General features: G+C 36.6%; 1 protein-coding gene across 2 annotated transcripts in view; it reads left to right on the forward strand.

Annotated features, from left to right (window-relative positions):
* Positions 1 to 19199, forward strand: part of fam149b1 (family with sequence similarity 149 member B1) — a 40341-nt gene that overhangs the window by 14735 nt on the left and 6407 nt on the right. Inside the window, exons 8-15 of one of the 2 annotated variants that reach the window (XM_028795222.2) lie at positions 6801 to 6940; positions 7179 to 7232; positions 9860 to 9972; positions 10297 to 10512; positions 13847 to 13973; positions 14308 to 14433; positions 14816 to 14897; positions 18104 to 18238. In XM_028795222.2, coding sequence (XP_028651055.2) covers positions 6801 to 6940; positions 7179 to 7232; positions 9860 to 9972; positions 10297 to 10512; positions 13847 to 13973; positions 14308 to 14433; positions 14816 to 14897; positions 18104 to 18238 — 993 coding nt within the window. The remainder of the gene's footprint in view (positions 1 to 6800; positions 6941 to 7178; positions 7233 to 9859; positions 9973 to 10296; positions 10513 to 13846; positions 13974 to 14307; positions 14434 to 14815; positions 14898 to 18103; positions 18239 to 19199) is intronic. The other variant, XM_028795223.2, reaches the window with a different exon arrangement.

The raw sequence follows: 19199 nt of genomic DNA on the forward strand, positions 1-19199 counted from the left end.
AACTCCAGTTGTCATGGTAGAATTTTTTAGATTGTGAATTTTGGGGAACATGTTAGAGGGATTGTGGCAGGTTTAGAAATATATATATATATTATGTTATATATTAATATATACATTACCCATCAAAAGTTTTAGAACACCTTAGTTTTTCCAGTTTTTCTTCAGATGTAATCAGTTGAAATGTAATAAATGACCTAAGATGGTGGAAACGTTAGCACTAAAATGTCAGAGGTTTACATTAAAAATTTAGGTTAACAAAGTTGTCCCATCTGCAGTAGTTCACTAGGCATTTCAAGGACCTATTTTGTCCTTTAAGAAATGGCTTTCGTACTGCTACTCACCTTGTCAAACCTGCAGTACAAAGTCTCCTCTTCAAAGTAGAAACTGAGACTAGCTTTTTTTTTACCACTGTTAAGCTGTTCTTGAAACTGTTGTGCTGTGAAGCGCCTATCATGCAAGCTGGTGATCCCCAGAAACTTGTCTTCTGATTGGGTTCTGACGTTGGGTCTTCCAGATTTCTTCCTGTCAGTGTTTCTTTCAGTTTCCAATTGCCTTTGGGTTGTGTAGGATACCGTACTCACTGACACTTTGATTTTTTTTTCAATTTCTCTAATGAAAGGATTACACTTCTAAGTGTCATAGAGCTGTGCCTCATTTTATTTGCTAATTGCTATTTCATTGCCATTATTACTGGAATGTTCAACTTTCTACAGTGTAATATTGTCCAAGTAGTACTTCAGAGGGTAAAGTAACACAGTCTGCTTGAAGAGAAACAGAGGGTGTTAAAATAATGAACAGAAGTTGATACACCTGTGCAAATTGTTTTCATCAACTTACAAAGCTTAATTTACTTTTCTGCAGAACATCTGTAGGTTGTAACCTATTAGTTGTCCCCCGAAAAAGGCACATTTGTAATATTCTGAAATTTCCTTTTTTTCAGTTTTTGCTAAAGCGTTAAAAATGTAAATCTCTGGCAGTTTACTGCTTACCTTTTCACCATTTTAGGTCATTCATTGCATTTCAACTGATTAAATTTGAAGAAAAACTGAAATGTTCTTAAACATTTGACAAGTAGTATATTATTAGGAAGAGAGCGCTTTGAGTAGTGAGAAAAGCGCTATATAAATGTAAAGAATTATTGTTATTATTATTATTACTCTCCTAAATAGAAATCTAATTTTCCCTGTCTGATTTTTCTACAGTATGCTAGACCGTTGGTGTAGCTTTCTTGCTGTGGTGTTAGTGTTTCTCTAGACATAAGGAAATGCTGGTTAGTCAAAAAGTCTGACTTTGATTTATCTTCCAAAGTACATTATTTCAGTGCTGTTTAGGATCATTTCTGTGCATTTTTGCTAATTTGAGGAAAGCACTTGTAGCGCTGAGCAGTACCTTTTTTTTTTTTTCCTACCTTCTTTACCATGTATATGACTTTTATTCATTATTTTTAAGATATTTGAATCATAAACACTTAGCCGTGGTGAAAGTTAGTCAGGAAATCTGGCCCAGACCTCCCCAAAGAACTGCTTATATTTCTGTGCCACAGCAATGTTTAGATTTGGACTTTGCTAATCCAGCCATAATGTTAAATTTCTTATTTTTCAGATTTTCTGCCATAGATTTGCTTGTATGTTTTGTATCATTTGTGACCATGTGGGTCCACTTTTCCAACCAATGAACTCAATTTATATATTTTCCAACTATTTTATACTTAGGGTAGAGTAAAGAAAAGATTCTGTCGTGGAATTTAACAGACTACTACGCTGTTTCCCCCAAAAAGTCTTTGAAAAGCAGAAACAAGTGTGCAATGTGGCTTTAAGTCCAGGCTAATAACGCAGCCCTTTTATTGCCTTCCGTTCTTTGTCAGTGTTAAGGACGATTGTCTTGACCAAACTCATCATGTCAGCAGTTCAAAGTTCTTCTCCCCTCCAGTACCTCAAATGACCAACCAATCCTTCATGCTAGTCTACTTTAACTTGGTGTTGGAGGCAGCTGACCGGATGAGGCAGTTCACACTCTTGCAGGAAATGTCCAACCCACTGGCCCTTCTTATTGATTAGACTAGGAATGGGGATCTTTTGTATGCCATTTTTCTTTGGCACCCCTCATTCTTGCTCCATTTGATTTCTGATGATGCAAGGCAAGCTGTAATATGTGGCTACTGGTGCATTTGCTTTGGATGATCTGAAGGCTGTTTAGGCTTGCAATGAATATAATGTTTTTTATTATCATTAGAAGTATTTTTTATTATCATTAGAAGTAATATGTGAGGGAAAGGGTATTTCTAGGGGGCTGCAGCCAAAGTTTATTGTTAGTAATATTATAAAGATGATTAAAAATTAAGCTGCTTTAAAACTAATGCCAATATAAACAAGGTAGAATAACAGAGATGAGAGTCAAAATTTTTAGATACTTTGTTGAAATAATATCCATGTTGTCTCATCACTTACTATAATTGCTGAATTAGCTACTAGCTATTAACATTTAATATTTTATATATTGTGGCAGATTAGGTGCATGTTAATGCTGACATTGATTCCAGATAGAACACCATGGAAGCCAAGGTATGGTCATTATTAGACTAAAATAAATACTATGGAAGAACAAACTCAAGAGGAACCCAAATGCAAAAAAAAAAAAAAAAAAACAAAACTTAAGGACACCAAAACTCTGCTGTCATTCAGTGTGTGACTTAACAGGTTTGAACACCTTTCTAGCAGTTAAGATGGCCTGCTCACTTCTTCCTTTAGCGCAGGGGTCCTCAATCACGGTCCTGGAGGGCTGCAGTGGCTGCAGATTTTTGCTCCAACCCAGTTGCTTAAGAAGAAGCACTTATTGCTCAAGTAACACTTCTGCTTCACTTTAGTTGTCTCGCACGTTAAGATTTTGAACCCTTGTTGTTTTAGTCTTAAACAGCTGTATTCTTGTTTTTTAATTGCTCCTTATTAGCAATAAGATGCTAATGACAAAAGAAACCAGCATTTCTCCATTTACCTTGTTACCATTTACACCTGTGTGTGTTTATCATGCACTATTTGATTTAAATACTTAGAAGGAAAGTGAAGAGAAAAAAGTGAAGGACTGAGAATTACTCAGCCATTTTAACCTTCAAATCATTTGGATGATATCCTTAGAAAGGGGAAGAAAATCTTGGATATGAGAATTACCTGACATAGCAGAGTTAAAGCACTAACAAGCCATGAAATTAAATTATTGGCAAGAATTGCTTCCTAATAAAGCAACCGGGTTAGAACAAAAACCTGCAGCCACTGCGGCCCTCCAGGACTATGATTGAGGACCCCTGCTTTAGAGATACCAAAGAGAAATACCAAATACCTTTTACCTCCCATCTGTATCCCTACCTTGTGCCTCTCTTTCTCTTGCCTTTTAAAAGTTTGTCTTTTGTCTCCCCTGAGACCACACTCAGCAAGCCCATGTGTTCTTAATGGTTTTAAACCCCGTACTAGGATTACTTTTAGCCAAATCCTGGATTTAGTACTGGGGTTTGGAGCACCTTGTTGTGGTCCTGCAAACCTAAGCTTTCCTGTACCAACTATGCCCATTCACAATCCCTTTACTGACTGTGCCAGGTATCCTTATTTCTCTTATCTGCCTATATATCCATATATTCATGTAGTCTGTGGCCATCTTCTTATGTTCACCTATCTGATTCCTGATAAGACCCAACCTTTGCTTCCAGACAGCCAGAATTCTTTCAGTTATGGATTTTGTTAATTTAATCCATGCCAACATCATAGTACCACACACTTCCTACACGTTCATGCTAGGAACCTCTTGTTTACATCTCATTCGAAAATTGCTCTCTGAGCATGAGATCTTAAAAGGCAAACAACTGAAGAAAACTAAAGTCACAGGGAAATTATCCTGTTGGATATATCCTTTAGAAAAAGGGTAGACTGTGCCTATAAATGGATCTACTTGTCAATGACAATGCTTACATAAACTTTGGCATTCATGTGATACTCTTTTGTTATTAAGTGGCCTAGTGTGTTTGCAGAACACACTTCCTACACCACTTCTCTTCCACCACTAAGCTTTACCATTGACACAAGGTAGGATAGATTCATTGATTCTCACTGTTTATGCCACATTCTGTCTGCATGTGGCAACACAAATGGAGATTCTTCAGACTAGGCAACAGTCTTTAATCTAGAAGGATATGCTAACATTCTGCTCTTTCCTTAAATTAAATATGTGGCTATTAAGAGCCATTTTAACTAAGACATCAGTTATATTTTATTCTTAATTTTGTCTGATTCAGTGTAGAATGACATTCATCAGCTTCCAATTTTCTAGTCAGGTACAGGTTTAAAAGGGGTAAACGAGCGGTCCAATCATGGACAGGTGCTGTGTAGATTTTCCTAATAATGCCTGAGACTATACAGTAATCCCTCGCTATATCGCACTTTGACTTTCGTGGCTTCACTGTATCGCGGATTTTATATGTAAGCATATTTAAATATATATTGTGGATTTTTCTCTGGTTCGCGGATTTCTGCGGACAATGGGTCTTTTTATTTCTGGTACATGCTTCCTCAGTTGGTTTGCCCAGTTAATTTCATACAAGGGACGCTATTGGTGGATGGCTGAGAAGCTACCCAGTCAGAGCATGTGGTTAAGTTCCTGGGTGCTGATTGGCTCAGCGACGGAGAGCAGCACTCGATTCTGTTTTGAGTTAGTCAGCATCTCGTCTCGCTCATTCAGCATCAACGTGTTTCGCTGTTGGTGAGTACCCATAACTAATTTTCTACGTACTTAGTACATGTACGTACGTTTAGTGTAACAGTACACATATTTTATACAGTTTTTCTTGCATTGTAGGCTACGTATTTATTGCTGGTGGCCTGTCTATCATATCTTTAACATAACATTTAGATTTTATTTATATTTACATGTTTTAGATTTTTCATTTATTTTTATATTACCTAATCAATAAACTACATTTTTCTTAATAATAATAATAATACCAGTAATAAATTATGTTCCGTAACTGTACCATTTTACAACTGGCAACAATTGGCGGTGTTACCAGCCGAAATCAGTTGAGAATGTAAACATTACCAGAATGCAAATGGCGCATGACTGCAGTGTTCGTATTTTAGAAATATGATACTAATACTAAAGGGAATAATCATAATATATCTAGTTTAACTGGGTAAGTAAAACGAGTGCATTATTGTATATACAGTAAATATAAAATTATTTTTGTTAAAATATGTATTATTACAATGTGTTTAAAACTGTATTACGTATTAAATAAAACTCCTCAATGATATACAATACGTATGTTTGTGTGTAGTATATAAACAGTGTGTTTACATACATAATTTCAATGCATTTTACCTAATATCTAAGAGAATATAAAGGGTTTATGCTGTATACCGTATTTACCCGTGTACCACGCACACATTTTTTCCCGAAAATTATCATTAGAAAATCAGGTGCGCGTCATACACAAGGAAATTTTTTTCTGTAATGTGTACTTGTTCTGCTTGGGCTCTCTCGCTCATTCTCTCTCTTGCTCGCGCTCTCTCTCTCTCTCTCTTTCTCTTTGCTCGTTCGCTCGCACTCTCTCTCGTTCGCGCTCTCTCTCTCTCTTGCTCTTTCACTCTCGCTGTCTCTCTCTCACGGTCTTGCTCTTTTGCTCTCGCTCTCTTGCTCGTTTGCTTGCACTCTCTCTCGCTTGCTCGCTCTTTCGTCATGCATCAAAAACAGAAGGGCATTTTGCGGAAAACGTGCCCTAAACTCTTCCTATACAATCACAATGTGCATCATACACGGGGCAAATTTTTTTTTGTGATTTTCTTTGTAAAAATTAGGGTGCGCGTCTTACACGAGGGCGTGTGGTACACGAGTAAATACGGTAACTGTACGGGAAAATGTTTGAGAGTGTGGAAGAGTTTATAAGGGCTTAAAATATATAAAAATAACCATATAAACATGGTTTTTACTTTGCGGATTTTCACCTTTCGTGGGAGGGTTCTGTAACGCAACCCCCGCGATCGAGGAGGGATCACTGTACATTGTTTTTGTTTGTGATATATTTTAGAAAAGTTCATAAGGCGTGTATTGCACTTTTGTTTTGATAGATAGCTTATTTAATACCAGAAGTCTGTTTAGAGGCAAACTAATATGAAAAATTAGTGATTTTGGGGGCTGTTGTCTATTTCTTTTTGCATGATCTTGAAGTGGAGTTGCTCGAGTTATGTCAATTTTTAAAGTGTAACCCTGGAAATAGTTAACTTGTTTTGATTATAAAATGTATAAGTAATTTAAATACACATGGTGTGGCACATAATTAATGTAGGAGATGAACAAAACTTTCTTCAAAACATTAATACAGGTAATGATGTCAAAAATGGACTTTCCTTTAACAGCACCCTCTACTTAAAGTTTCTTCTGGTGCCTCTGTTAGAGGTTTCTGAGACATACTTGCAGTGATCTAAGTTTAACTTTTCCTTAGCAATGTGTCACATACTGTATATTAGAGGTTAGGAATACAATACATTAGAAATATTAGCAAACCAATGATAAGTTCAGGACAAATTTTATGCCTATGGTATTTTTTACATTACAGTTTTAAAATCTTTAGTGAACTGATTGTCTTAATAGGTTTTCATACCTACGGAAGATTGTGTTTGGGGTTTCTAGGCTCAGCATTTAAATGTAAATGTTGAGACTCTTTAGACTATATCTCGATGTTAGATATAAACCTATACTATTTTTGGTTTTAGCTGCCTCATCTCTAGTTGCTTCATGTCAATATATGTTCTTTATCATAGATGATGAGCGAAATGCAGTGACCATTGCAAAAAAGGTGGATTACTCGAGTCCATTCATGCTGTTCTCTGCCTTGACTATGGTAGCACCACAGGTGACCCAGGCTCGACAGCTATCTTCTACTCCAAATCCCGCAATGCAGGTTAGCATTCAGTATATTGTGTATCACAATGTATATAAAACAGAAATTTTTTTTTTCTTCTTCAAAATACTGCTCCGGTCATATAAACTTTTATCTTGTTACTATTCATCATTCTTGCTCTGTTAACGTTTGTTTGTTTATTTTTTTATCCAATTCTTCTCTTTCTCCTAATCCGACCTATTCCAAACCCTGTCAAACATCTCCTGATTTTTCCTATCTTCTTTTATTACCCACCAAGAGCCAGCAGCCTAAGTCTCGAAGGAAGTCCAAAAAGACAAGGAAGTCTTCCACTGTATGTAATGCTGTGTGGGGCACAAGCAACTTTTGCATTGTGTATCCCTGCAGACAATATTTTTTCTAGTTGTTAATATTATTTCAATGTTTATGTAGAATCTAGAAAATTTTCTAAAGTTTGCTGATTTATTTGTTTTGATTTGGCACACGCTTAAGTACACTGGAATTCAGTATACTTTTTCTGATCAAATATTAATCATGACATGTTTGATTTTTCTTCATCTAAATAAAATAAAAAAAAGTGCGGAGCTGCATATAGGGTATAGTCAATCAAGCTTTTAACAAATGGCATCTTGGAGGAGAATATTAGCCTAGTGTTGTACAAAAAAATAATGTGAAAACACAGCTCATGCTGGTGTCTTGAGACAAGATCCTGTAAACACAAGACTACATTTGGATTTTAGAGTACATCTTGTTAAAGGATAGCCCAATGGTGCCATGGTTAGCACTGATGACTCTGTCAGAGATTTCCTGTTTATTAAATTATCAGTTGAAGCTCAGGATGGATTGAAGGCTCATTTATACAAAGGGAGCCCAGCACAGTTACTTTAAGCAGGTTTCAAGTTAAACTGAGACAGTATTAAAATGCAAAGAGTATCTATAAATCTTGGACACCCAGTAACTATTAGTTAAGGGTGTTTTTTTTTTTTTTTTTTTTCTGTCAGTCTGTCCTGGACAAATAATTCTTCTAGCCTTTCTGCATTCCACAGTGTAACCTTTGTACTAAAAAGTCTACATTTTAACTTATAAAGTAAAACTTTGTTAATGTGAAACATTTCTCCTTTAACTCACACCAGTTCTGTGTTTAGTAAATCGTCCAGTCACTGTCTGCAGGCAATCTGCCAGTTCTACTTGTGTCTATGAGAATTTTTCTCTTTGTGTTCTAGTTTTCCCACATTCCAAAGATGTACATAATAGCATAATTAACAATTCTTTATTGGGATGGTGTGAGTATGGGTGTGTGCACAAATATGCCATGAAATGCATTGTCGCCACATCAGGATTTGGTTTTTGCCTGATACCCATTGCTGCTGTGACAAGCCTTGGCCTCCTTGACTTTGAATTGAATTAAACAGGTTTGCTAATCGATGGATGGATGGAACGATAGTAAATATCACATTTACTAAAGATTTACTTTGACACAAAACCATTTCCATATTTTAAAATCTAGTGTTTGTTCAGGTGCTGCAAATAAATTTAAAGGTCATGAAAACAGAAAAAGGACAGTACACAAAATTTTCCCTTTGTAATTCATCTGTGTAAAACTATTTATTCATAAGAGTTTCAAAGAGCTGAGGATGACTGAATACAGTAATAAAAGTGTATAATCTTTTATTCTGTTTAAAAAGACTATAATAACATCATGGCACACTGGCAGCATTTTTTGTCTTCTTTCATGCTTGCTGTTTATGTGGAGTTTAGCCTGGAATGAGTGTGCCCAGTATAGACGGTTTTATCAGCCAAGGTTTTACTCGAGGTTTATGGGGGTAGATTCCAGCTATTAAGGCTGTAATGGAAAATGTAAGCTCTGATAGTGGATGGACAGAATTTTATTGAAGTAACCAATATATTTTCAATTTAATGAGATAAAAACAAACAAAATATTTAGGATATGTGTACACTTTATAAAACAGAGGTGTCTTAATTCTTTTTAGAATTTGCCTGTACCATTCCAACACATCTGGATTTAGCAATGTATCCATTCCTTCTTACAGAACAATTCAAACTGCGTCAGATTGCATGGGGGAAATTGAAAGACTGCAGTTTGCATTTCACATTAAGATTTTGTAATGCAATTTGTAATTGGGCGTGTTGTTGATAATGTTTTATATAAATGTTGATTAATCACAGCAGTTATAGCAAGTATTGCTGACATAACTGCAAAAGACTGCTTAACTTTGAGCTAAGAAACGGACATTAACAGGCATCAGTTAGTATAGACGGAATTAAAAATATTGATATCTGAAATAAAAAATGTAGTTTTAAAGTAACATAGGGGATAAGTTCATTATTCTTTAACATGTTTAACAGAAATTTATATGATTATTTGTATTAAGGTAAATCCTGACAAAAATATTGGGTTATCCTTACATCTAGATTTAGGACTGCTTATGTAGAGGCTGACAAACACAATCATTTTTAATTTCTGCACTAATTGATTATCAAAGAGTAATACATTTTAAAGACGGAACATAAAATCATAGTAAATTCCTATGAACTGAAGACATGATATTCTAACTCTTTTAATTCTATTCTTGGAACTTTTTTTTTTTTTTTGATTTTTTTTAAATGTCAGGGCCACTTTAACACAGAAGATGCTTTGATCCTGTTTAATAGTCTAGAAATGATCTCTGGTGGACCTTTCATCTTTTAATCTGGGTTTTCTTTTCAGAATTCCTTAAATCTTAGATTTCTGCATAATCTGTTTTTCAGTATTTTCAATATTCTTAGCGTTTTAAATCCATATTTGATTGTTACAGTTTTCTTAATGTTTTGCACTTTTTCATATACAGCAAAATAATTATAACTAACACATTTTGAATGAATCATTCTTGTCAATTTTCACCATGACTGTTTCAAAACTATTACTATTATTATATTGTGTAATTATTTATTTTTCCCTAGGCTGCTCGAGCACACAGTTTGACTGGAAGCCAACAGCATAGTCTTAATGACTTAATTGTTATCCAGGGAATACCATTACAACAAAGACACCTGCCAGTGCCTGACAGAATACAGTAGGACATTTTAATATTAAGATTTTGTGCTACAATGCTTACTGTCTATAGTGGTGTATTGTTTGTTTACTCTATATTGAAAGGTATGTAAAATTTTACATTTTCTATATATTTAAAATCCAGGCAAAATTTGCTCATTGAAAAAATCATCAAATCACAACCTGAATTTCATAGCTTTAAAAAACATGTACTGTAATAATGAACATTTAATTTACATGCATATCAATATAGGTGGCATATTTGTGGTGTAATTGATTCATTTTTTTGTTATGATCTCAGCCTTTCATTTTTTTCAGTAATAATAACTATATTTTACATTCTCAGGGAAACTGAAGCAACTGCCCGTCCTGGTTCAAGCACTGTTTCCTCAAATAAACCCCGTCCAAGGCGCCCACAAGAGCAGAACAGTTCTCTGTCCCGTCTTCCACAGTCTGCAAGGAGGCGCAATCCTCTGCCTCGTACACTGCACCCTATCAACTCTGGCCTGACCCAGTCAGGATCTACTGTCTACCTCGATGAGGTCGTTCGAGGAACACGGCTGTAAGCTTCTTAGGCACATAAATTAGCCTTTAAACACTCGAAGTGTCATTTACCATATTAATGGGTGTTGGCATTTTAATTTTTAAATCATTACATGAGTGTGCCTGTTATGCTTCTTTTCATCCTTGACTTTTTTCTAAATAGCTTCTCTGAAAATGCCCCTGTTATAACTCCAAAATAAATTTCCTTTAGTTTTTTTTTTTGGCACCTAAAGACCCCTCAATCTGTCACAGATAATACAATTGAAAGCTACTCTCCTCCTACTCACACTTGACTGCATTTTCATTTATATTGTTCTTTGAAAAATCCAGTTCTGTTGCTGTTATTGATAATATTGAACATTGCTAGCCAGGTCTGCAGCCTCTTCTGCAGACAACTGGACAATAATTATAGAAAAAAGATGCATATGTTGTAAAGCAATGCAACTGGTTATGTGGTTCAGTGCTGCCCTTATTTCAGTTTGGTGCAAAACACATATAAATTCGTTTGAAAGTATGTTTTTCCACAAAATTGACACTACAAAGTCCCTGGTCAGTATCCGTTTCTAAATGGAGAATGGAAAAGATAAAAAATAGTGGATGAAATAACCCATAAAGTATAGAACAGTGTGCTGGAAAGCAATTCCTTTCACAGACAATACATGTCTGAAAATGTGTGAATAAAAGTTGGCTTTCTTTGCCTGTGCGAATTAAAAATACTTGGTATACATCCAAGATTATACAATATGTGGCTGAAACCGGAGGGACTGATGCAACATGGAACGTAATCACATATGAGGTGCCATTCAACGAGAAAATTTGTAAAATTTGAGTAAGCATCTCGTGTAATGAGACATGTGCTATCATCACTTTGTAGAAATAAAATTAAAAAGTTTAAAAAAAAAAAAGTAACAAGATACAATTGAAAAGATAAAATTTGCAGAACCTATACAACAAATAACTTCAAAATCAATCTTGAGATAAAAAAACTCGAGTTTTATAAAAAAAAAAAAAAAAAAGAAAACAGGAAAAACAAAAACTAAAGCATCCCTTTTCATGTAGAAAAAAGTGAAGATGGCTTAAAGTAGTTGGAGCAAGCCATGATCAAAGAGAATTTTAAATAAATGCAAGGTGGCCTGCTCACAAAGTTTCCCTCAATTTATGTAAATGTGAGAATAAACAGTTTTATTTGCTTGTGTGATTCTGAAACACACCTGAGATTGTAGAATGGCAGAAGCCAGCAGTTCCAGTGAAATATGAATCATGACTTTACATGAGACCTCGTTTAGGGTTAAAAAAAAAAACCACATATTGAATGACATACAGTACAGATAAAATGGTTTCACAGCAGATGCTTCCTGAAATGTTTGTCTTTTTTTCCCTAAGTGACACCTCATAGTACTGACAGCTTTGCTGCTATATCAGACAATATGTACAAAGTGAGAAAATAGATATTGATGAACAGTTATTCTTGATGAAATATTGACACCCTTTCTCTCACTGAATGTCGTGCAAACCAAGAAAATTTGGCTACAGTTTTTGGATAGACCATAATCTAAATAGCAAATATATGCTAAACACTATTCCCTATTTAAGAAAGATAATACTTGACCATTTTTGGAGAGATGGAAGCTGTTGCCTAGATAAAGGCAACACACCAAGAAATGGCCAAGAAAGCAGTCACTCGGAAAGTACAGGTGCATTGCTAGGTGGGAAGATGCAACAAAGTAATTTCAAATATCTGTGCAGACTGATGATGCGTACTGCCTTGTGATCAGCTGATATACCATTTGCTGTTTGTGTGATTATCTGATTATGGCTGTAAATATCAAACTATTTAAACATGAAAATATTAAATTTTTAATTCATTTTATAATAAAACTCTAGTAAGCTCTTATATTACAGTATATTGCCTTTCACAGTTAAATACTGAGATAGTTTTATGCTGAGTAGAAACGTGAGTAGAACATGCATGTTAATATTTAATTGAAAATCTATATGGTCTGCTGTGTTCCAAGAAATAGTTTGTTTCCACCATCACTCAAGCGATTTTAGACTATTGGTGTTTGTAGGGGCACAGGGCAGTGGGTATCGACAAATGGGATGCTAATCTGATAAGGTATTAGTGAGAATAAGGATACTAGTTTATGTAGCATTGGTGGCTTTAGTGCCTATAAATGCACAGATATTCTAGTGTTAATTTTGTTGTTCCTAGTGATGTGACACCAGTCACTAAAATTTCAAAATGTAAAAATGGGACTGATCCAGGATTCATTGTTTAATATTGCAAATATGTACAGTATGCTTAACCAGTAATGAAACTCAAAACCCTTCAGAAGTTAAGGATAAGTGATATTATATCTTGTAGTAATTTCCCTGTCATACATAAGTTTTGTAGAATGTTTTTCTACTGTTCTGCTGTCTCTTGCACTGAACGAAGAAGCTTTGACAACATTACCAATTAAAAAAAAAAAAAAAAAAAATTTAAGGGCTTCGTTTCATGGTGACTACTGAAAAAAATATCTCATATTTCGCACAGTAAGAAATTGGGAGTTTGGAGTCAAATTTGCATTTAAGTTGATGAAGCACATGTCGGGCCTTGTTGTCTTTAAGAAATATCTGGATAGAAAACAGTACAGCTCACTTAATTGAAATAACTGAATGTTCTGCTTGTGTATACCATCTTATGCTTTTACACTGCAGCATGTGGCCTTGACTTTCATATAAAGTAGGCAGGCTATACATTTTCCTTAGTAACTTTGTAGAAATCAAGTGATGGCAGAAACCTCTCTTAGCAGTGTTTGATGCTTTCAGGAACTAACGCTGGGTGGGGCACTAGTGTGTCTATGGCCACAATCAAACACACACCTACACACGCTCATAACCTTACATTTATGTCTTTGGGATGTGGCAGGAAAACTGGGAAACATAGAGGAGACTTCACATAATAGGACAAAATAAGAATTAAAATATGATGCTAATTTGCACACCTCAAATGACTGACTTATTTAGTAAATGTTTGTTGTATATCTGATTAGAGAAAACCATTAAAGAATGGCACCTTTCATTTTCAAGAGTGGACTGTTGATCTGTGAAGTATATAAAGTACAGCGCATTCATGCTAGTAAACGTTTAGCCGTTTACTTTTGGAAAGCATTTCAAATGAATTCATTAGGAAAGTCGGAGCATTGCTTTTGGGATGTAAAAAAAACTATAATTTCCTAGAAAATAACAGTTGTTTTTAAAAGGCTGTTTGAAAACCCAGAATGTTCATTGATTAAGACTGTATTAGTTGGTTGTCTTTGGTTTTTATTCTGTACAAAAGTTTCCTCACATTATGTTTTTAATGATTTCAGAGCCACGGCAAATGACCGTCTGTCTTCCCCACCAATGCCTCTGAGCAGAAATAACCTTCTCCCACCGATTAGTACTGGTGAACCAGAACACTCAAATGTACAGCAGCATAGCAGTCGACAGCAACTTGTAAGTAGAATGTGGATGTTTTCAGGCAAATTGTTTTTAGAAAGGAGTAAAAGTGAACAGAGATGTAAAATGCTTGCTTGTATGCCACCTAGCATACATACATTCATACTGTATCTCTGTTTTCTTTACTTTTGTTGTTCAGAATTTTTTCTTCATTGATCTCGGATTTAAGCATCTGCCCCATGTGGCCTTAAATTAAGCCATGTTATCTTAATCGACAAGTACAGTTCATGGTCTTGTTGTTGGAGGCCAGAATATTTGATTTACATTTCATTTATAATCGCAGTATGAGGACTACAAATGTCAACCATTAACATGAAGATCTTATTTTCAGAAGCACTGGGGTACTCCAAGTCGTGCACACAGTGCCCTGACTGATGACATGGGAGGTCTCCCTTCAAAAGACCGACTACAAGGGTTCGATTTACTCTCTCGGCCGAGTACAACACACACGTTCAGGGTATTATTCCCCTCAATTTTATTATCTTGCTGGTTGAAAGTGCTGGTATTTTTGTTTCAATTATTCACTTCTTCAGTTGGCTTTTGTGTCCTTCCTTTCTTTGTGAGAAACTGTTTCTGTTTTACTTCTAAAAGTAAAAATGAAAATGCTCTGTTTTACCAGTATGGAAGTTGAATTAATCATACAGAATTTGTTGGTTGATTTTTGCTTTCTAATATTCTTCCCATACATGTCACAGGCATAAATTTACCAGATATTTGAATTCAAAGCTATAATGTATGAATTTATAGGATTATAAAATAACATGTCCTAATGCACTGGAAAAAATCAGTTTATATTAATAAAAAGCATACAGTAAACATTTTTTTAATCTTCGTTTCAGTCAGACACTCCATATCGACGCTCTTTCACAGTTTTGGACAGCATAAGCCAAACACGTCCTGGTCGAGGATCTGCTGGTACAGGTAAGAGAGTTCATTTAGTTCTGTAATTGGAAGGACCATATTTTTGTTATTTTAAACTTGGCCACATTGTTCGCTAACACACAAAACAAGTAAATGTAATGTATGAATGCTCATCATTTCCTCACATTTTCTATTTAAATTTCCACAATAAATTGAAATGAAATTATATACAATATGAACTTAATTTAGACTTATTTGTTTTGATATCTTTGCATGTAAGGATTACTGGTGTTGTTACCAACATCTGGTGGAAATTTCACGTCAATAGCCCCATTAGAAATATATTTACAGAAATAAACGTTGACGAGTTCAATATTTTATTTTTCCCACTGTATAAATGGAAGAGTGGCAGGATAGTCAACAGAACCCTAGACTTGAGAGAATATTTAATGGCTTCAAATGGTGAGCTTTTTCATCGTGGTAATTTAAACATAAAGTACTGTTTTTTACTTTTAATAGAGTTTGCATCTCTGAATGTCTAAACACTAAAGCCCAGAAGTTTCTGTTGATGTTTGTATCTGCGTGCATGTAATTTAGTCAGCCACCACCAAGAAATGGATGGCTTATACTACAATTTGTATTTTAAACAACAAAGTATAGAAACATTTATTTCAATAGTAGCTGTCAAAATCTATATACTGCTTGCCTAAATTAATAAACGGATTCAGCGTTAACTTAATGAGGAATTATTTCTGAAATTTTATAACAGGTTTTACCAGCATGTGCTATGTAGTGGACGGACAAATTAAATGTCCACATGAACCCATTACATAATTTGCCATTAAGAACATGTTGAGTTAATAAAAATTGTACTTTACATCTGATCAAGCTCACAACTGTTATTGTAGGCCTGTGTTATATTTAAGTGAAAAAATAATATTCTTCCTCAAACATGCTGCAGATGGAGCACAGATGTGATGCAGAAACTTGAAATCATTATCTCAGAATTATCAGTAGAATGATCATTTACTGGAAAATTTTTAACCAAAATCAATAGGCTTCTTGAATTTTTAAGAGGCTAATAACTAGGAAATCCTACTAACATTTCCTTTAGATTGAGTGATTTGTTTTTTAATTTGATTTTTTGCGTACACATTCTGACACTGACAGACAGCACTAAGAAAGTGGTCAGATTGTGTTCAGAGATTTCAAATTTATTGAAAATGTGAAGTCAGAATTTTGACCTCATTGCAGTGCTTTTCCTTGATTATTGTATATATCCCTCTGAGGTATGTGTAGGAAGTAAAATAAGTTAATCATCCAAATAAACTGCCCAAAGGGCTTTCTGCTGTATGTCAGTACTGAAGTACAGCAGTCATGAGCCATTACACCGTATCCTGTATGTTGCTGGAAGATGGATACCTATCAAGTTCGAGAACATATTCTTCCCTAAAGCTTGGAAGACAATAAAAATGAATCTTCTCAATATTTTGATCACTGTCTCGTGTTGGTCCTGGAAATGTACTAAGCCCCAGCCTCTACCACTAATATGCATTTTAGTTTTTTGAGAACAAAGTATTTTGTAAAACAAACTAATAGATCTATGCAGTCCATCACAAATTTCAAAATTTTGATGAACTTGATGACAATCATATCCTGAGGCTCTGGACATCTGATTTCTTCACTGAGCTTCAATGGGCAATTTGGTATTTAATAAGGTTAAATATAGCAAATGGTGCACAGCTATAATAAGAGCATGTTAAATATCCATCCATCCATCCATTTTCCAACCCGCTGAATCCGAACACAGGGTCACGGGGGTCTGCTGGAGCCAATCCCAGCCAACACAGGGCACAAGGCAGGAAACAATCCTGGGCAGGGTGCCAACCCACCGCAGGACACACACAAACACACCCACACACCAAGCACACACTAGGGCCAATTTAGAATCGCCAATCCACCTAACCTGCATGTCTTTGGAATGTGGGAGGAAACCGGAGCGCCCGGAGGAAACCCACGCAGACACGGGGAGAACATGCAAACTCCACGCAGGGAGGACCCGGGAATCGAACCCAGGTCCCCAGATCTCCCAACTGCGAGGCAGCAGCGCTACCCACTGCGCCACCGTGATGTTAAATATCTTTCTTGTTTATTTTAATGATGGGTAATTGTGTCCAGTATCACTTTAAACTGTTGTGGAATATGACCCGGACACAGACAGGCAGACACGTTTAAATTACCCCACACACGTTTATTTAGGGTTTCCATATTACAATTTACTCACAAGCCCCAATACCCCACAGTCCAGGCCAATAAACAATGCCTTCTCTCTCTCTCTCTTCAGACCACCTCCTTCTCTCCTCCAGAGATCTCGTGCTTCTTCCACCCGACTCGCGTCATCCTCTGAAGGGAGGTGGCCCCTTTAAATAAGCACCTGGATGTACTCCAGGTGTGTCCCTGGCAATCTCCCACCAACACGCCCCAGTGTGGCGGAAGTGCTGGCTGTATCCCCGGAAGCACTCCAGGTGTCCCCTCTTTTCTTCCATCCAGCACTTCCGGGTGTGGCGGAAGTGCTGAGGTCCAGGGTCCTACTGGTATTGGGATGCCCCCTGGCGGTGACCATGGGCCCTTACAGGGTTGAGCTTCCCAGCTATGTACTGGTGGCCCCCAGGGCGGTCGCCCCCTCGAGGTCTGGAGGAGGCACAAGCCCTCCTCCGGTCTTCTCAGGCGTCCCGGCTGGGTACCACCCCCATCCAGGTACCACCCTGTACTGAAACTGTATCATTCCCTGTCCATAATGAATTTATGTTGTCACTTAGTTTTTTTTTTCTTGCATATTTTTCTCAGTTGATAAAAGAAAAAGTGAATAGCCATTCATCTGATTATACAGTAATGCACCATGTATATACAGCCAGTTTATTTCTAGGCTACTTTGGAATGTATTTTTGAACATTGTCTGAAGGACTGAGGGCAAGCTGGTGTGTAAAAGCTTATTTCACTAGCTCACTTCACTTAAAATAACAGTCCGCTTACATCTGTGTCTGCAAGTGTGATTTATTCCTGTTATGGCAGGTGAGTGAAAAGACTGTATGTTCGTCATACTACCCTCTTTGGTAGGGTGCTTATTAAAAGTTGAATTATGGTTATTGGCACGGCTTTATAAAAGCTTACATACTGTAGATTATGTCCAATTGAGAACTGTTTGTAGTAGACAAGTTTGTGTTGAGGATTTCACCTCCTTTCCTGCTTACCCAATTTTCCCACAGATTCCATCAGCATTGGAGTCACTGGAGTTAGCCTGGGAATCAGTAGTTCATCTTTCATAGACTCTTTCTACTATCATCCACTGGGACACTCTCCAATTGAAGATGAGGAGGAAAATGAAGAGCAGCCATCTCCAGGTGTGTATGTGTATAGCAGTTGTTTTCTGGACATATTGATTGAGATAAAAGGGGCTGCTGTATAATCCAAAGGTTTCTAGTTCATGTTTCAGAACCAGTGCTAATGGCAAAACCCACATGAATTGCATTGTTGACTGAGACAATGGGAGATTCTCTTTTGCGTAAAGAATTAAGAAGCTGCTTCTGAGAGCCAGCTATTTTCCTTGTAATAATACAGTGGAACCTCGGTTTGCGAGTAACTTGGTTTACGAATGCTTTGCAAGACGAGCTAAAATTTTTAATAAATTTTAACTTGATAAACGAGCGAGGTCTTGCAATACGAGTAGTATGTATACGCTTTGTCTGCTGAGCATCATGTGGTCACAACTGTGCTGATGGTTCTTCTCTCTCTCTCGCTGCGGGATTGTGGGCAATCGTCTTCTATTCTCTGTCTTAGTCGGCGTGCCTCACTCTTATAGTCTACATCCGTACGCGCGTATACTGTTTACTACAGCATTGTGACTCTGTGTGTGTGTGCGTGTGTGTGTGTGTGTGCGTGCGTGCGCTGTGACGTGCGAGTCCCCGTCTTGCACCCCAAAACACGAAGCTGAGTCTCAGTACTTTAGCAACACCAGCTTTATTCAGCTTGAAACAGCAACAGCGCTATTATTTATTGTAGCGGGATCTGCCACTCTCCTATACACATACACAGCAGTCAGGCAGGGTCGTGGCCAAGCAGTACTGTGCCCTGCGCATTTATAATGTTCCTTGTTCCCTGTATCACCCATTGACGGCAGACGCTTATAGCATGTCTGCGATCTTTTCGGATTCACTTTTATGGTGAACTGCTACAGCGCTGGGAGACTGCGATTGCTTTGGGACGCTCTTCCGCATGTCGCCCCGTTGGGTGGAATCCCAGAAGAGTTTAGAAACTCACTCATACCAGCCATGATTCTTTTTAAAGGTAAATTGCAGGTTAATT

Source organism: Erpetoichthys calabaricus, chromosome 2 (assembly GCF_900747795.2).
Source record: "Erpetoichthys calabaricus chromosome 2, fErpCal1.3, whole genome shotgun sequence".
NCBI lineage: Eukaryota > Metazoa > Chordata > Cladistia > Polypteriformes > Polypteridae > Erpetoichthys > Erpetoichthys calabaricus.